The 15158-nt window shown below is 41.6% G+C and overlaps 1 protein-coding gene across 14 annotated transcripts in view; it reads right to left on the minus strand.

Moving 5' to 3' along the window:
• CLIP1 (CAP-Gly domain containing linker protein 1) overlaps window positions 1–15158 on the minus strand; it is a 127440-nt gene that overhangs the window by 40199 nt on the left and 72083 nt on the right. For 9 of the 14 annotated variants that reach the window (XR_009250544.1, XM_058691341.1, XM_058691338.1 and 6 more), the window contains 8 exons: window positions 14503–14607; window positions 9740–10684; window positions 7815–7931; window positions 5405–5462; window positions 4578–4661; window positions 3463–3619; window positions 1949–2114; window positions 1636–1851 (listed from right to left, as the gene is read on the minus strand). Coding sequence is in view for 13 of the 14 variants with exons in the window: in XM_058691341.1 (XP_058547324.1) it covers window positions 1636–1851; window positions 1949–2114; window positions 3463–3619; window positions 4578–4661; window positions 5405–5462; window positions 7815–7931; window positions 9740–10684; window positions 14503–14607 (1848 nt within the window). In the remaining variant the exon portion in view is untranslated. The remainder of the gene's footprint in view (window positions 1–1635; window positions 1852–1948; window positions 2115–3462; window positions 3620–4577; window positions 4662–5404; window positions 5463–7814; window positions 7932–9739; window positions 10685–14502; window positions 14608–15158) is intronic. The other 5 variants (XM_058691340.1, XM_058691339.1, XM_058691347.1 and 2 more) reach the window with 3 other exon arrangements.

Here is a 15158-nt window from a genome sequence, read left to right on the forward strand (position 1 = left end):
TTCAAATTAATGTGGCTGGTAGCTACTGTATTGGACAGCATGGCTACAAATCACTAAGTCTTAAACTAGGAAACACAGAAGTTCTGTGGGCTCCAGGAACCTCCTGAAATCTTATATAAAGTGTGTTGAGCATATAAATTTTCTAGGAAGGGACTACTTTAAGGGCTCATCAGATTCATAAAATAGTCTGTGAGCCACTGTTGCTGACCGATACTGAAATCCACAGAAACTGGATATCAAGACAACTTTGGAGGGGGAACAATCTTAACCAAATGACCCTTGTAAAAAATAAAAAACAAAACACCAGTAAGCAAAATTAATGAGACTTAACAGAAACTTCTAGAATGCCATGGTTTCATCAAACTGCAACATTTTTTTAAGGGAAACACTAAAAAAGTGGAGTCTGGGGGTGCCTGGGGGGCTCAGGCAGTTAAGCATCCAATTCTGGATTTTGGCTCAGGTCATGATCTCACGGTTCCTGAGTTCAAGCCCAGCATCAGGCTCTGCACTCACAGTGCAGAGTTTGCTTGGGGTTCTCTCTCTGCCTCTCCCCCACTGTCACCCACAGGAGCTCTCTAAATAAATAAATAAACAAACATTAAAAAAAAAAAAAAAACCTGGAGTCTGTCCAGATAAAGGGATCCATAAAGATAAAAAATCTGGAAATTATATCCAGTGTTAAATGACTCGTAAAACTGGAGCTGTTTAACAGGGAGAACACAAATCCTTGATGGCCAGCATGAAGGAGAGAGAAAATGGAGGCATCTTACATATCACATAAATTATGTCATGGTCCAATTTAATTAACAAGTTTTAGGTGGGAATTGTTTGAAGTCCTATGTATGCTCTCTTACATTTCCTTTTCACTAAACTCCTGTATAAACACTAAAAGTAACTGAAGACAAGTATTTACTTTTCTTTGAGCAAGTTAAATAGTAGGAGGGAAAAGTTAAACAGTAGAAGGATGGTTGAACTTCATTAAGCTACCAGAGTCCAAAAATATACTGGGTTGCAGATATGATCCTGACACCATAAAATGAAATTCAACGTATCAAATTCTACTCTATTTAATAACAGAGCGTTTCCTTCCAGCCCCTGCATCCAGCTTCCTTATCAATTAAGCTCAGAGTGCCTTCCAGGGACATATAAAAGCCCTTTCTAGACTCCTCACTTCTAATCTGCTGTTTAGGAGCTCTGTTTCTCCAATGCTCACTTGTTTCACGTGGCCTCTGCTTCTCGCTTTGCTGCAAGATGTCCCTCCTAACCCCAGTGCAAGGCAGCAGCAAGATGGCCAAGATTAGAGGCCACGACACAAAGTCTATTGCAAGCAGGCAAACACAGCTCAGGCAACAGGAGACTCTCTGTGACAGCTAGGGAGCAAGCAGCATGGGGTGGGGGGGTGATGGCTACACAGGACACTCAGGGGAAAGCCCTGTACTGTGGCCGCCACCCCGAGAAGGACCAGCAGCTGGCAGAAAACACGTGAAGCCAGGAAAACGTAATTCGCCATCCCGCCAAGCCCTCAGAGGTCAGCATTTGTAAAGGCCAGCGTACCCCGTCCCATCCGCTGACGCTCTCTAAGCCCCACCGCAGCCTCGACGCAACACAGCGACTGAACTGTCTCCCAGAACATACTTTGGCCTTGTCAGCTTGCTTTTTCAGTTCCACCATCTCCTGCAACAAGCCACTGTTCTCCTCCTGTGCGGCCTTCAGCCTCTCCTCTGTGTCCAGCAGCATCTTCTGTAGGCTCTTCAGGGTTTCTTCGTGCTTCGCCTTCGTCTCTGAACTGGCTGCTTCGTACCTAGCTTTCAGATCCTGGCACTGGTTGTGGCTCGTTTCCACCTTCTTCTCCTGCAGAGAGCCCGAATGAGGGAGAGAGTCATCCAGCCGCATCTGCATTGCCCCTCACCTTCCTGCCAACACACAGTCCCATTTATTGCCTCCTTACCAGGTCCGACAATTTCCTCAGCAGTTCTTGCTTTTCTTCCTCATGCTTTTTAGCTGCTTCCTGCTGGCACTGTTCCGCTTTGAGAGTTACTTCCCCAATATTCTTCTGCAGAAAGCTTGCATTTTCATTAGCCTTTGTGAGCTTTAGCTGTAATTCTTCTACGGTTCTAGAACAAGTTTCAATACAAGGGGTCAGAGCTTTCAAAAGAATGCTTTGAATTCCAAAGATATGCTTAGAAAGATAGTATTAATAATTGTATTAATGATTTTAAGTTGTGAATAACTTAATGACGTCTGAAACAACAAAAAATTAACCTGACTCGCCCTGAAGAATAATTTTAACAATTGTGACAGTTATAAATACATTATTTGGAGCGACAACTACTGTAATTGTGAAGGTTTATCATTTTATGTAAATAGATCAGTAAGGAAAAATGAGTGAAAAGTACACATATATGAGGAAATGAGTTATTTTAGTTAAGTTTCAAAATTTTAGCAGACTAGATTATCAAAAACTCATTCTAGTGCCGCTTGAGTACAGAAGATACAAAATGACACTTCAGAACTTGAAGAACTAGCTTCGAGATCCTAATGTGGTCCAACAAAGATGTACACAAGACGTGAGACACAAACCTGGAGAACAGGCTATCAGACGACTCCGAGAACGGAGGAGGGAAACTCGGGCGGTCCCTCTGGGTTTTACACCTGTCCGACACCTGCAGAGATGGAGCTCCTCGAGGGCACCGTGCCGCAACCGCCTGTGCAACTGCACCCACCTCACAGCGGGTCTGACCCGAGGCGGCCAACCAAGGCCCAGTCGCCACCTGCCCCGCCACCCCACGCCGGCCCGTGGATGCAAACCTAACTGCCAACTAGTCACGCTTTCAGACTCATTGGCCCTAAAATGTCCTCTGAAGGCTTTTTGCCTTATAAGACATTTGCTTTTTGTATGGAAGCTATTAAAAGAAAAAAAATCAAAGCAACAAGAACCTCAGAATAAAGACAACAGCAGAGGCGAAGATAAAGGAAGCTAGCGCTGAGGACGAACAGCGCAGCGACGAGAGCCGCGAGCTCTCTGGGGCCAGAACACAAGCGAGTGACTTCCCCTTCTTGAGCCTCAATTCCTTTCTCTTCAAAATGGGAGTAAGACACTCACCTCACAGGACTGTTACAAGAATTAGAAAATACACTCAGCACAGTGCAGGGCACATACCTACTAAGCCTGTAATAAGGGCTACCCTTCGTTACACTGGAACAGGTTAAAAAATTGTTAAGCGCCTGTAAAAGATGTCACTGCCCTTGGTAAAATTCTTTGCAAGTCATTAAAAAGTCCACAATACTGTATTACTTAGAAGGTCCAGTAGTTGACTGAAGGGTACACCGGGGTAATGACAGGAAGGAAGAGAGACAAGAAACTTTAAAACAGAACCACCCTGAATTCTGGCTCCGCTCCCTCCGAGACCTCACTTCAGAGGCCAACCTAAATTGGGCGCCCTTATAACCATTCGTACATACCTTTCTTTCAGACGTAGCTCATGGTTCATTTTTGTCAGCTGAGAAGAATTATCTCCAGACATTTTCATAATTTCTGCAATGTCGTTTTCCAACTTTTCCTTTGCCTTTATCAACTGCTCTTCTCTGTCATCTCTCTCTCTGAATTTTGCCTCCATATCTGAATATACACAGGAAAAACAAATTGCACCACAGTGTTACAGGCAACAAAAATTTATTGACTACATCCTGTATTCCGAGGCTTGTTCTGGGAATATTTGCATACAGCAATCCCTGCCCTCATGAAAATTATATTCTAGCCAAGAAAACGGACAATAAACTAGATCAAGAAAGAAAATAAATAGTAGAAAAATAGGGGTAATTGCCAAGAGGGAAAAAAATGTAAGTACAGAAAGGAACCACGAAGGAGTCGGGAAGGTTAAAATCTCAGGCAGGGCCTCTCTGAATGGTAACATTTAAGTAAAGACCTGATGGAGCTGAGGGACACCAAGTGCAAAGGCCCTGAGGCACAAAAATGCTTGCCATGCAGAGGACAATATAGCTGAAGTAGAATCAACAAGGGGAAGGGTACTATGGGCCTTTTGATGTAATCGGAGAGACTACAGATTACGGGATGTAATCAGAGAGATTACAGATTACGGGATGTAATCAGAGAGGTAACAGGGCCTGGCATTGGTAAGGACTGTAGTTTTTACTCTGCATGTGAGGGGAGCTACCGAGTGATCTCAAGCAGAAAAGTGCCACGAACTGACTTGATGGTGGAAGGACCGCTCTGGTTGGGGTGCTACAAATGGACCAAAGTGGGCAGGGCAGAAGCAGGCTGAGCAGGCAGTGAGCTGTTAGAGCAGCTCAAGTGAAAAATGATGGGTGGCTTGAGTCAAGGACAGAGGTAGGAACGGTGACATGTGGTGGATTCTGACTTATTTGAAAACAGGGCAGAGAGCATGTGCGGAATTTATAGACCTCCAACAAGTAAGTATTCAAGTATTTGATCTCGTTATATCACACTATTGAGTGAAGAAGTTACCCCTGAATAAATGTTATTGTAATGTACTATGGTTACCACAAATCCTAGGAAACCTACTATATCCAGTGCTTAGTAACCAGAGCTATCTTACCTGTTAAATTTTCTCTCAACTTCTCCAATTCGGTAGACAGCGCGTTAAACTGTTCCTCTTTTTGACGTAACTGATTTACTGTTTCTACGGAGGATAAAGTTAAAAGTTTAATATATTTCATACTTAAGAAGCCATCTAGAGGCTGGCGGTCTTAAACCAAATCAAATAATATGCTTGGGATTTGAGAGGACAAATGCTAGAAAGTCCCACCACACATCAAACCACTGCATAATGGACCTACAGGAGTAAGCATGCGTCTCTTTCTGCCTCCCCACATCTGTGGATTAAACAGACACCAGGCGGGGCACCTGGGTGGCTCAGTCGGTTAAGTGTCTGACTTCGGCTCAGGTCATGATCTCGTGGTTCATGAGTTCAAGCCCCGTGTCTGGCTCTGTGCTGACAGCTCAGAGCCTGGAGCCTGCTTCGGATTCTGTGTCTCCCCTCTCTGTCCCTACCCAACTCATGCTCTCTCAAAAAATTAAACAATAAAAAAAAAAAATTAAAAAAAAAAAAGCAGACACCACGCATCCCTTTCTAGGCTTCTCTTTCCTACTTCCAGCTAAAACTCAATAGTTATCAATGCCTGAGGATTAAGCTACTTTTCCCAAGTATATTTAATTTTAATATAGAATAAGCTTCAAGTCAAAAGAAGAAAGAATTAATGCGAGTTTGAGGCTTCAGGAAGCTAATGCAATCCGGCTGCAGGAGCTTCCAGAAGAGGGACATCAGACTACAGGAGCATCTATTCTGTGTATTCCAGACGCCATCTTCAGGGTGAGAATGTGACATTCTCTGAAGCCATCTGCTCATACTTTAGTAAGACATACCTTGCATGCTTCTCTGAACAGAGACCGCCTCCTCTGAAGCATCAGCAAACTTTTCTTTCTAAAAAAAAAAAAAAAGAAAAAAGAATTGGATATTCAGATGAGAAAGATTTCCAATTATAGAAATAGAAAGCTTCAGTCAGTGATAACTACGACACTATCTACTTTTTGTGGCTGATTTTGTTTCATCAAAACGAGCTTACACTCAAAACGTGTAGACACCAAGTGCTACCATATGTGTACTGTGCATGTACATACACAAGTGAATGAGGTTTCTATGTGTGTGCATACCTAGGTGTGCACATACGTCTGTACAGATGTGTGAATGTGCACACGTAAGTACATGTGGTACATGTGAATGCTTTTTTCATGTTGCCATCCTCAATTAGCAGAACTTCTCTTCAGATATCTGGCTAAGACAGTGATCAGAATTCTGAAATGCTTTATATCTGAGAGTAACGAGAACCTAACATCTTGAAACCATATCAACTAATTCTGGGGGCACCTGGGTGGCTCAGTCGGTTAAGCATCTGACTTCAGCTCTGGTCAAATCTTGCAGTTCGTGAGTTCGAGCCCCGCGTTGGGCCCTGTGCTGACAGCTCAGCACCTGGAGCCTGCTTTGGGTTCTGTCTCCCTCTCTCTCTGCCTCTCCCCTACTTACGATCAGCCTCTCTCTCTGTCTCAAAAATAAATAAAACATTAAACAAAATTTTTTAATAAAATAAAATGTACTTAAAAAAAAAAAACTATTTCTAGAACCAAAAAGGGCCATTGCTCACCCACTCTTTTCTAAACATGACAGTAGATAAAAACTCTCTCCTGGTTTCCCTGAGATGAGTTTTGACCTAGATACACCAATAACATTTCTAAATGAGTGTCTCTAACTATTTAGAATTATTTTAAAAACGGGTACATGAACCACACAAGTCCACCAAAGCCCACACATTGTCCACCTGTGTTATTCCCAAAGCCAGATTTAGATGGCAAGTTTTCTCTACAGGGTACCTAGAGGGATATGCTAACTTACACAAAAAAGTAAAGCTTGGGGAAGAGGGCAGAGAAATGGTATGAAACTCAAAACACATTTTCTTAAAGGATACCGTATTAGAAAATTGTCATTCCCAGGCCAACTTATTCTCAAAAAAGTAGCTAAAATACTGTACATCAAAACTGTCCAACAGAATTATCCTCCATGATGGAAATATTCTATACTGCACTGTTCAATATGGTAGCCACTAGCCACATGTGGGTATTAAGCACTTCCTATGTGGCTGGTACAAGCGAAGAACTTAATTTTAATTCATTTAAATAGCCGTATGTGAACAGTAGCTACCAAAATGAACAGTGCAGCTATATATTTAACATTTGAAGAAGAAGTTTGTAATATTGGAATATTGGCATTGAAAAAAAAAAAAAAAAAGCAAATACTCCTGGTATTAGCAAAGAAGTGTAGGAAGTGGGGAAGAGGATGGTGTATGGAGGATCTAAGACAACTGTCCCCTCCTGACTCATGTGTCTCTTACCCAGTTTGTCCATAACCTTCAACTCTCCATGATGTGTAATTATGGTTGCTGGCCCTGACTAAATTCAGGGTTGTTGGGGTTTTTTTATGTTTATTTATTTATTTAGAGAGAGGGAGACAGAGTGAGAGCAGGGGAGGGGCAAAGAGAGAGGGAGACAGAGAATCCCAAGCAGAATCCACACTGTCAGTGCAGGGCCCGATGCAGGGCCCGAAATCACGAACTGCAAGATCATGACCCGAGCCAAAATCAAAAGTCTGACGCCCAAGCAACTGAGCCACCCAGGTGCCTTGTAAGTTCAGTTTCTGATGCAGGAAGTAAGGAGAACAGTTGAGAAAAGGTAAGAAAAAGTTAAGAAAAAAAATGTCTTACAACTTGGGATTAAGGCAAGAGGATATATGTGAAAAGAAATGTAATTTCCTGGGGTGGAATGAACAGAGTTGTAAGAGATGATTCTTTGAATTCGTAGACTTAGACAGCACCCTGCCTTGCTAACAGAGGATGCCAATGGTCCGGGACAGCTCTCTGGAAAGTACGTGAAAGCAGTCAAGACCTCATTATAAATGAAAGTTAACGTGTTGGGTGTGTAACTTGGAAGGTCCCTGTGTTTAGCAAAACTAAGCAGTCAATAATATGCCAAAGCGACCCATTTATCAGAAGCAAAAGCTAGATTTTAAAAAGGAAAAAGTAATACCTACCTTTATTGCAAGTGTCGATTTGATCCCATTCCCTTCAAGGTCATCAGCCAATGACTAATACACTCAATTTCAATCAATACTTTGAAAGAGGAAGGAAACAGGTACAATACTTCCTTACAGAGATTTTTGTTTTTAAAACAGGAACCATTCAAATGGCCAGAAACCCTGAGAGTCAGATTCCCAACAGGTACTTACCAAAATCTGAAGTTCTTTCTCCAAAGCCTCTTTCACTTGACTGACTTCACTCAAGTTTTTCTGAAGGTTATTTAGTGTTAGCTCTTTCCCCTGAAGCTCCCTGGAAATGCTACTAGCCTACCGTACACAGTGACGTGGCACAGGAGTAAACGAACAGAAGGAAACAAAAAAGAATGAATGAGAAAGAAAAAATAAAAGAAACCTAAAAAACATACGAGAAACAAACACAACCAAACAAAACCGAAAGGAATAAAGGCATGGGTAAAAAAATTACTGCTTTTCTTTTTTTTGTGGTTGTTAACTCTAAGAAGCCAATGACTTTTCACACAATCCGTTTCTAGGTAGCACAATCTAATGGCTATTTAAAATAGTCAAAACAAAGTATTTTTCTATACCAAAATTTGGAGTATCAGCATGATCTAAAGCAGAAAGCGCAGACAGTTACTTTCTAAGTGGGTAAGTTAAGCAATTTCATTTTCTGGACTTTAAAATCCATAAAGTAGGAATAACTGATACATGTGACCTATGTTATTTTCTATCTTTGTATATGCTTAAAGTATTTCAACACTTAAAAAAATAAAGAATTTTAAAATCCACTGGACAACAGTCATCAGAAATTGGTTTTCATTAAATTTGGATGTAAAAAAAGTTGACCAACCCTTAGTTAGCTTCATACTGCTCTACTAATTCATTTTTGTGTTTTGATTGGTATTTTGGATCCAAGTGAGGAGATTTGAGAAAAACTTCCTGTAATTAGCTTGTTATCTTCAACTAACGTTAGTTACTTGGTGACTTTTCCTTCTGTCTTCCCATCTCCCCGTTTAACTTTATAACCCTTTGCTAACAAAGCAGTTTGTCCTGCAAAAAGCTCGTAACATTCCTCATCAGTACCAGTACTCCCGCTAGTGGCAAGAGGGCTGGGAAAGAGCATCCGTCCCTCAAACGGTTCTTAAAAATGAAGGGAATATTTGAAAAGGCTAATTAGAAAGGAATGTAGCTGACAAACGTTCCATAGAATTTCCTGCACCTTGACAAAAAGCATACTTGTCAGATCTTTCCTCAAAACGGTAGGGGGGAACAGGGGCACCTGGGCGGCTCGGTTAGGCCTGCAACTATTGGTTTCGGCGGCTCAGGTCATGATCTCATGGTTCATAGGTTTGAGCCCCACATCGGGCTTTGCACTGACAGTGGGAGCCTACTTGGAATTTTCTGTCTCCTCTCTCTGCCCCTCCCCCACTCATTCTGTCTCCCTCTCAAAATAAATAAACTTCTAAAAATTAAAAAAAAAAAAAAAAAAAAAAAAAAAAAGGGTGGGGAATAGAACATGATCTCACTGTGGCATAGGAAAAGCTCCAAGGAGAAAGAAAGTAGCGATGCAAAGGGCTCCAGGCTCTTAACCTTATTTTGCTGTGAGTATTACTTATCATAGAGTGTTAATTTCCATTAGTCAAACTCAAGCCTGAAGGTCCACAGTCTGTTTTTATATATTACCTTATGGACAAGACAATTACGTAAACGGCAAGGGAGGAGGTAATCTTTTAAATTTCTTTCCTCTCCATTTATTTATCTTAACACCATCACCTTAGGGAATTCTCTGTTTTAAAAAGGTGACAGACCAGAACCAAGCTTCAACAGGAAAGCGTACAGCCTGGCCCAGAGACAAAGTGTAAAGTTTCCAGATAACAGGAAACCAAAATAAACTCACATAGTTGAGCCAGTGTTTTCTCTAATCTCCTCAGAAGAAACCACACTCAAGACACTCAGAGGATGCTACACGCAGCTGGGAAATTTGCCAGAGCAAAGCAATGTGCTGTATAATAGAATCGGGAATTTGGAAGGTGAACGAGCTCCACTCAAAAGTAACACACAATGCAAAGCGGGACGGACAGATGGAAACTTAAAGGATGGAGGACGCCAATACAAACCTTGCCACTTTCAGCATTCTTTTCAATCTCTAAATTCGTAATCTGTTTCTCAGCTGCCTCAAGCTGCTGTCTAAGTGTCTCGATTTCCGATTTACCTTCGGAACTGGCTTTCCGAAGTGCATCGAGATCCGAGAGCTTTTCTTCGGCAGCCTTGAGCTGTGATGTAAAATTACCAATGACCTTGGTTTGTTCACTGCATTTGGCTTGTAGGACCTCTAGCTCCTTTACCTTTATTTCAGCTTCCTGCAATTTGTTTAAGGTGTCCTCCATTTCTACTAGGTGCTGGTCTTCTGCTTCGTCCAGTTTCGCCCTGATGGCTTCTAGGCTGCTCTCCTTCTCTTTAACGACCGCCATCAGCTTAGCCCTTAGGGCTTCTATCTCTTTGGCGTGAGCAGACCTTTCAGAGTCTTGTTTATTCTGCAGATTTTCCATCTCGTGCTGGTAATCCAGTCGCATCTTCTCCACCCGTGTTTTTAACTCCGCAAACTCTGCCGTCTCCGTTCCGACCCCTTTGCTGAAGGACACCTTTAGCTCCTCCATCGCCTGCTGGTGAGACGCGATGGCCGTCTCCAGCTTGGACTTCCACAGGACTATCACGTCGGAGTTCTCCTTGTTGGCGTGATCGAGCTTACTTTTCAGGGACGCGTTCTCCTTGGAAAGCTTCTCTGTGGCAGCCTGAAGAGCCTTCACCTCCCTCTGATGGGTCTCTTCGCGGGCTCCAAGATGCTCCTTCAGGGAAGCGATTTCTCTCTGGTGGTCAGCACGGGCAGCTTCTGACTTTTCTTGCAAAGAGCTTATCTCTTGCAAAAGGGAGAGCGACGTGTCGACGTCCCCAGTGGGCTTCTGGGACTCCAGTCTCCTCCGCAGCTCAGCCACCTCCTGCACTTTCAGTGCCAGCTCTTTTTCTAGCTCCATTATACGGGACTTTTCTGACACTGTAGCCACCTAGCAACCGCAGCCCAAAGAGAAACAAAGCATGTCAATAACCCATCACTGGTGATTTCCTTTAACCTTGAAGATCTCTAATAACTCCCCACCTCAGGCAGCGGTGAGCTACAGCGAGCCCTCGTGCTCACCCACCTCTAGCTGCCATCACAGAGGAAGCCCAGTTCTGAGAGCTCCAAAGTCAGTCATCATCTTGGGCAAACTTCCACCATCTTGAGATGCTCAAGAAACTGAAAACTGATATGGAATTTAACTTGCTTCTTTTTCCTCTAAAGAAACTTTAGAGAAGTGCCCATCATCTGACAGGTAAGTTGAGGGAAACAGTAGCTTTCCAATTTCTCGTTTTATCTGCCTGCTGGAAGAAAGAATCCTCCTCATTTTACCTGTTTTTTCCCTACTCTGCTTCACCCAGGATGTGTAAATGCTCGTCTACCTGATGCAGCTGATTTTAAAGCTCTGTGCTGTCCGGAATAGTAGCACACGGGGCTACTGAGCACTTGAAATGTGACAGGTGCTGGCAGTGTGAAATACACAGATTTTGAAGACTCACGGGAAAAAAAGAACAGAAGACACCTTGTTAATAATTTTTAGACTGATTACATAATGAGATGATATTACGTCGGATATACCAGTTTAAATAAAATATATTACTCATTTTCTTTTTCCTTTTATCTACTAAAAAAGTATGTTCATGTGGGAAGCACAGAATTTTCAATTACATATATATGGTTAGTATTATACTTCCGTCAGCTACGATTGGTATAAAAATGTGTGAAATTACCTATCAAATGTTTCAATTAATACCACATCAACTTTAGAATAAAAGCTTCACCTGGATAATGAAGAAATAATTCATTAACCTGTTTTTTAGGAAGACAAAATGAGAACTACTACTTACCTGCAATTATGCACATGAATCTTTAGAGATTACACTTTTTAGATTTTATAATTCTATTGGCATTTTAATGTACAAATCTTGTTCCCCTAACCCAGTGGTTCTTAGATTTTAGTATGCAAATCAATCTCCTGGGATATATGTCTAAAAGGCATATATATGTATGTCCCAGTACTTTCCCATGTTTTCATTCTATTTGAGCTCTGGGATAGCACCCAAGAATCTGTTTTTAAACAAACACCCCAGGACTATGAAAAACACTTTCTTAAACTGTGTCCTTTTACTCTTAGGAAATTACTTCCCTCTGATACCTGTTAGCCAGTCAGAGTAACACACAAAATATGTGGGAAATGATACCTTTGGGCATAAAAATAAATTATTGGACTAACCTGGGAAAAAGAAGGGAACATGAATGATTTAAAAACCAATTTTAAGGATTAAAACTCCTCCAGGTTGAAGGCTCCTCTCCCTCACTGCCTTCTAGTGGGACAGAAAGTCACCGTTGTTTCCTTCACTTTCTCTGCACACCTACAGGCTGTGATATGGAGAGACACTAAGACGTCCGCCAAGACTAGGAAAAGAAGCCAACTTGGTCTCCAAAAAACTGCATAAGGAAGTCAGTAACTATTCCAAAGCTGATTGTAAGTGTTATGCTTCAGGGTTATAGATGCTCCAGCTTCAAGAGGTTAATTTATTTATATACTTTTTTCTGGGGCAGGGTGCCCGAGAGTTTGTTGCCACAAAATAAGGTACAAAACATTGATAAACGCCAGTGCTTCAAGGTCAGGAACATAAATTAAATCCAATAGGATAAGAATCTGTAATTAGTCACTATAAAGCAAACTGAGGAAATATCAAGTAAAAAATAAGTCAAAATAATAGTGTGATTATCTTGTAGCATTTTCACAGCACTTCGGTTTTTCATTTTATTTCCCCAAATCTGCCCTCGGGCGAAACCACGTGTCTGCCTCTTCCACCAGGATCAGGCCATAAAAGTCAGGTATCGTTTCTTAGTCTTGCTTCTGTCTCCAGAAGCTTACTGATAAACTGGCCTTACTGGCTTTTAGGAATTCTAAAGCACTTCCTAAAAGGAAGGTAGGTGATAAGACATTCAAGAGGCTCACTGGTTGGCTTCACACTTGGCCAAGCAAGAACAAGGATCATTAGAAGACATGACTTGTTACAGAAAGAAAACAGGTTAAACCTGAGATAATTGGATAAACCATGCCGTAATAGATACCTTCTTATCGACAGCAAAAACAAAAACAAAACAAAAATCCATCCAAGTTGTTTACTAACTTATCTACATGGGAAGAATTCATGGGCTAAAAAAAAAAAAAAAAAAATATATACATATATATATATATATGTATATTTATATATATGTGTATATATACACACCATATATATATATATATATATACACACACACATACACATACATACATATGTATATACATGTGCATATACATATATATCCTTGCTTCAACAGCCATTCTCACTAAAGGAGCCCAATGTTATCATCAGTCCCTTGTATTTCCCAGATCAAATCTTTGGCTCTCAGGTAACAAAGAAATAGCACCAAACTACCAGGACTTTTTTCTTACCAAATACACAGGCAGTACCTTTACTCTTGAGGCCAACTGAGAACATTTTCTTTCTTCTTAAGAAACAAAAACTTATGATTTAGAGAAGAAAAATCACTCAATTATCTAGATTTTTAGATCAATGATTTCTCAGCAAAGGAAATTTCCTCAAATACTAATAATTCAAAAGAAAAAAATCATGCCAAATTTGATCAGAGACAGTAATTTTTGAAATTTTAAAGTTAACAATCTGGACAATTTAGCCATTGACAGTCAAATTCGTGATTTAAAAGGGGTGTGTGTGTGTGTGTGTGTGTGTGTGTGGACACATGTCCTCTTATATGCAAAGGTATTGGATTATTTCTTAAATATTTCAGCACAAAACTGCCTCCATAATAGACTCCATCCTATGGTGGTCAAGAGCACAGACTTTGGGGACCATTGCTCTAGATACAAATCCTGGCTCCACTGTCACTGTTAGCTGTGTAACCTTGGGCAAATTATTTCATCTCTCCATCTCTCGGTATCCTCATCTGTAAAATGGTGACAATACTACCACTTCCCCTGGGATTGAGGTGAGACCAAGTAAGTTAATACCGGTGCAGTGTTCAGAATAGTGCCCAGCCCCGAGTAAGCACTATATAAGTGCTTTAATACATAAATAAATGAAAACATGACTAACGCATGGGCTCGGAGGGCCAAAGACAGTGAGCTGGGGTTGTAGGAAGCCATGCTGGTCCCAGCACACTTTTCCCTCCTGCTTGCTGAGATTTTCACCTACTGGTGACAGAAAGGAGGGAAATACAAGACATACCAGCTATCAAGAAAAAAAGGCCAATGGGATGAAAGTCCTTAACTCTCATTCAAAAGAGCCAGCGTTTCAATTCCCCCAAAAGGTCAGGGAAGAAGGCAGGAAAAGAGAGGGAAAGTAAAACAACAATAGCAAAAAATTATTCAGAAAACCCTGTCACTGGGAATATGAGAACAAGAGGACAATTGACTGCTCGTGGCAAACGGGAGAAACGTATTTCAAGGTAGTAATACAAAAAGCCTCAAATGTGGTTGTGGATGTCCATGCAGTCTATACAGTTGCATCGTTTCTGATCTTGATTTTGGCCGAGGTAACCAAAGGTATGAGTCTTTACCTTTGACGTAGGATTCGACGTGAAACACCTGTGTCTAACCATCAGCCTAAGCTCACAAACACCCGAACGGCACCAAGACCAAACTCAGGTGGAACCACTGGGTCAAGGCTTAGGCCAACTGCAAGGCACGTCCCCCGAGGCATCACCATTCACATATATGGATCTGCTTCATTAAACAGTGAAAACCATTACCCTAGTGTCTTCTAACTCCCTCTGCAGTTTGTCAGCTTTGGTCTTTTCAAAGAGCAGGCTCTGTTCAAGCTCCTTAATGCGGGCATGCTCCAGTTTGGTCTGCGTCTGTTAGTAAAAAGGAAGAGGAAGAGAACACAACAGTGCCACCATGACATGCCAGCACAAGAGGAGAGAGAGCGGCATGCAGGCTGAGCCACCAGTACCTTCCGCCGAAGGATGAACAAAAAGGGGAATGGAGAAGGGCAGAGGATGGACTGAGATGGGAAGGCTGGGGGTGAGGATGAACGCTACGGACAAGAGGATGAGGTGGGCAGGGGACACAAGCTAGTCTACTGAGAAAGAAAACAAATGAAAACATATGAGGCAAGATGAAAAGTGTCAGATGCATGCAGCCAAATATAAGTTATATTGATAAGTGAAGTTTATCAGCACAAATTAGAATAGTTAATATTCCTCTAAACTATCGTTTTCCCTCCTCCCCACAACAGCTATTTGACATCAATGTGTATGTAACTGACTCGGTGACTTTGAAAAGTGAATTGACCCTCAAAATGATCACTTGCTAATCCCCTAAATATGCAAAACATGTCATAAATCTTATAAGAGTTCGGTAAGTCCCTAGAGCAGATCCTAGCACTCTGGCATGCAATTTGATG

Source organism: Neofelis nebulosa, chromosome 11, assembly GCF_028018385.1.
Source record: "Neofelis nebulosa isolate mNeoNeb1 chromosome 11, mNeoNeb1.pri, whole genome shotgun sequence".
Taxonomy (NCBI): domain Eukaryota; kingdom Metazoa; phylum Chordata; class Mammalia; order Carnivora; family Felidae; genus Neofelis; species Neofelis nebulosa.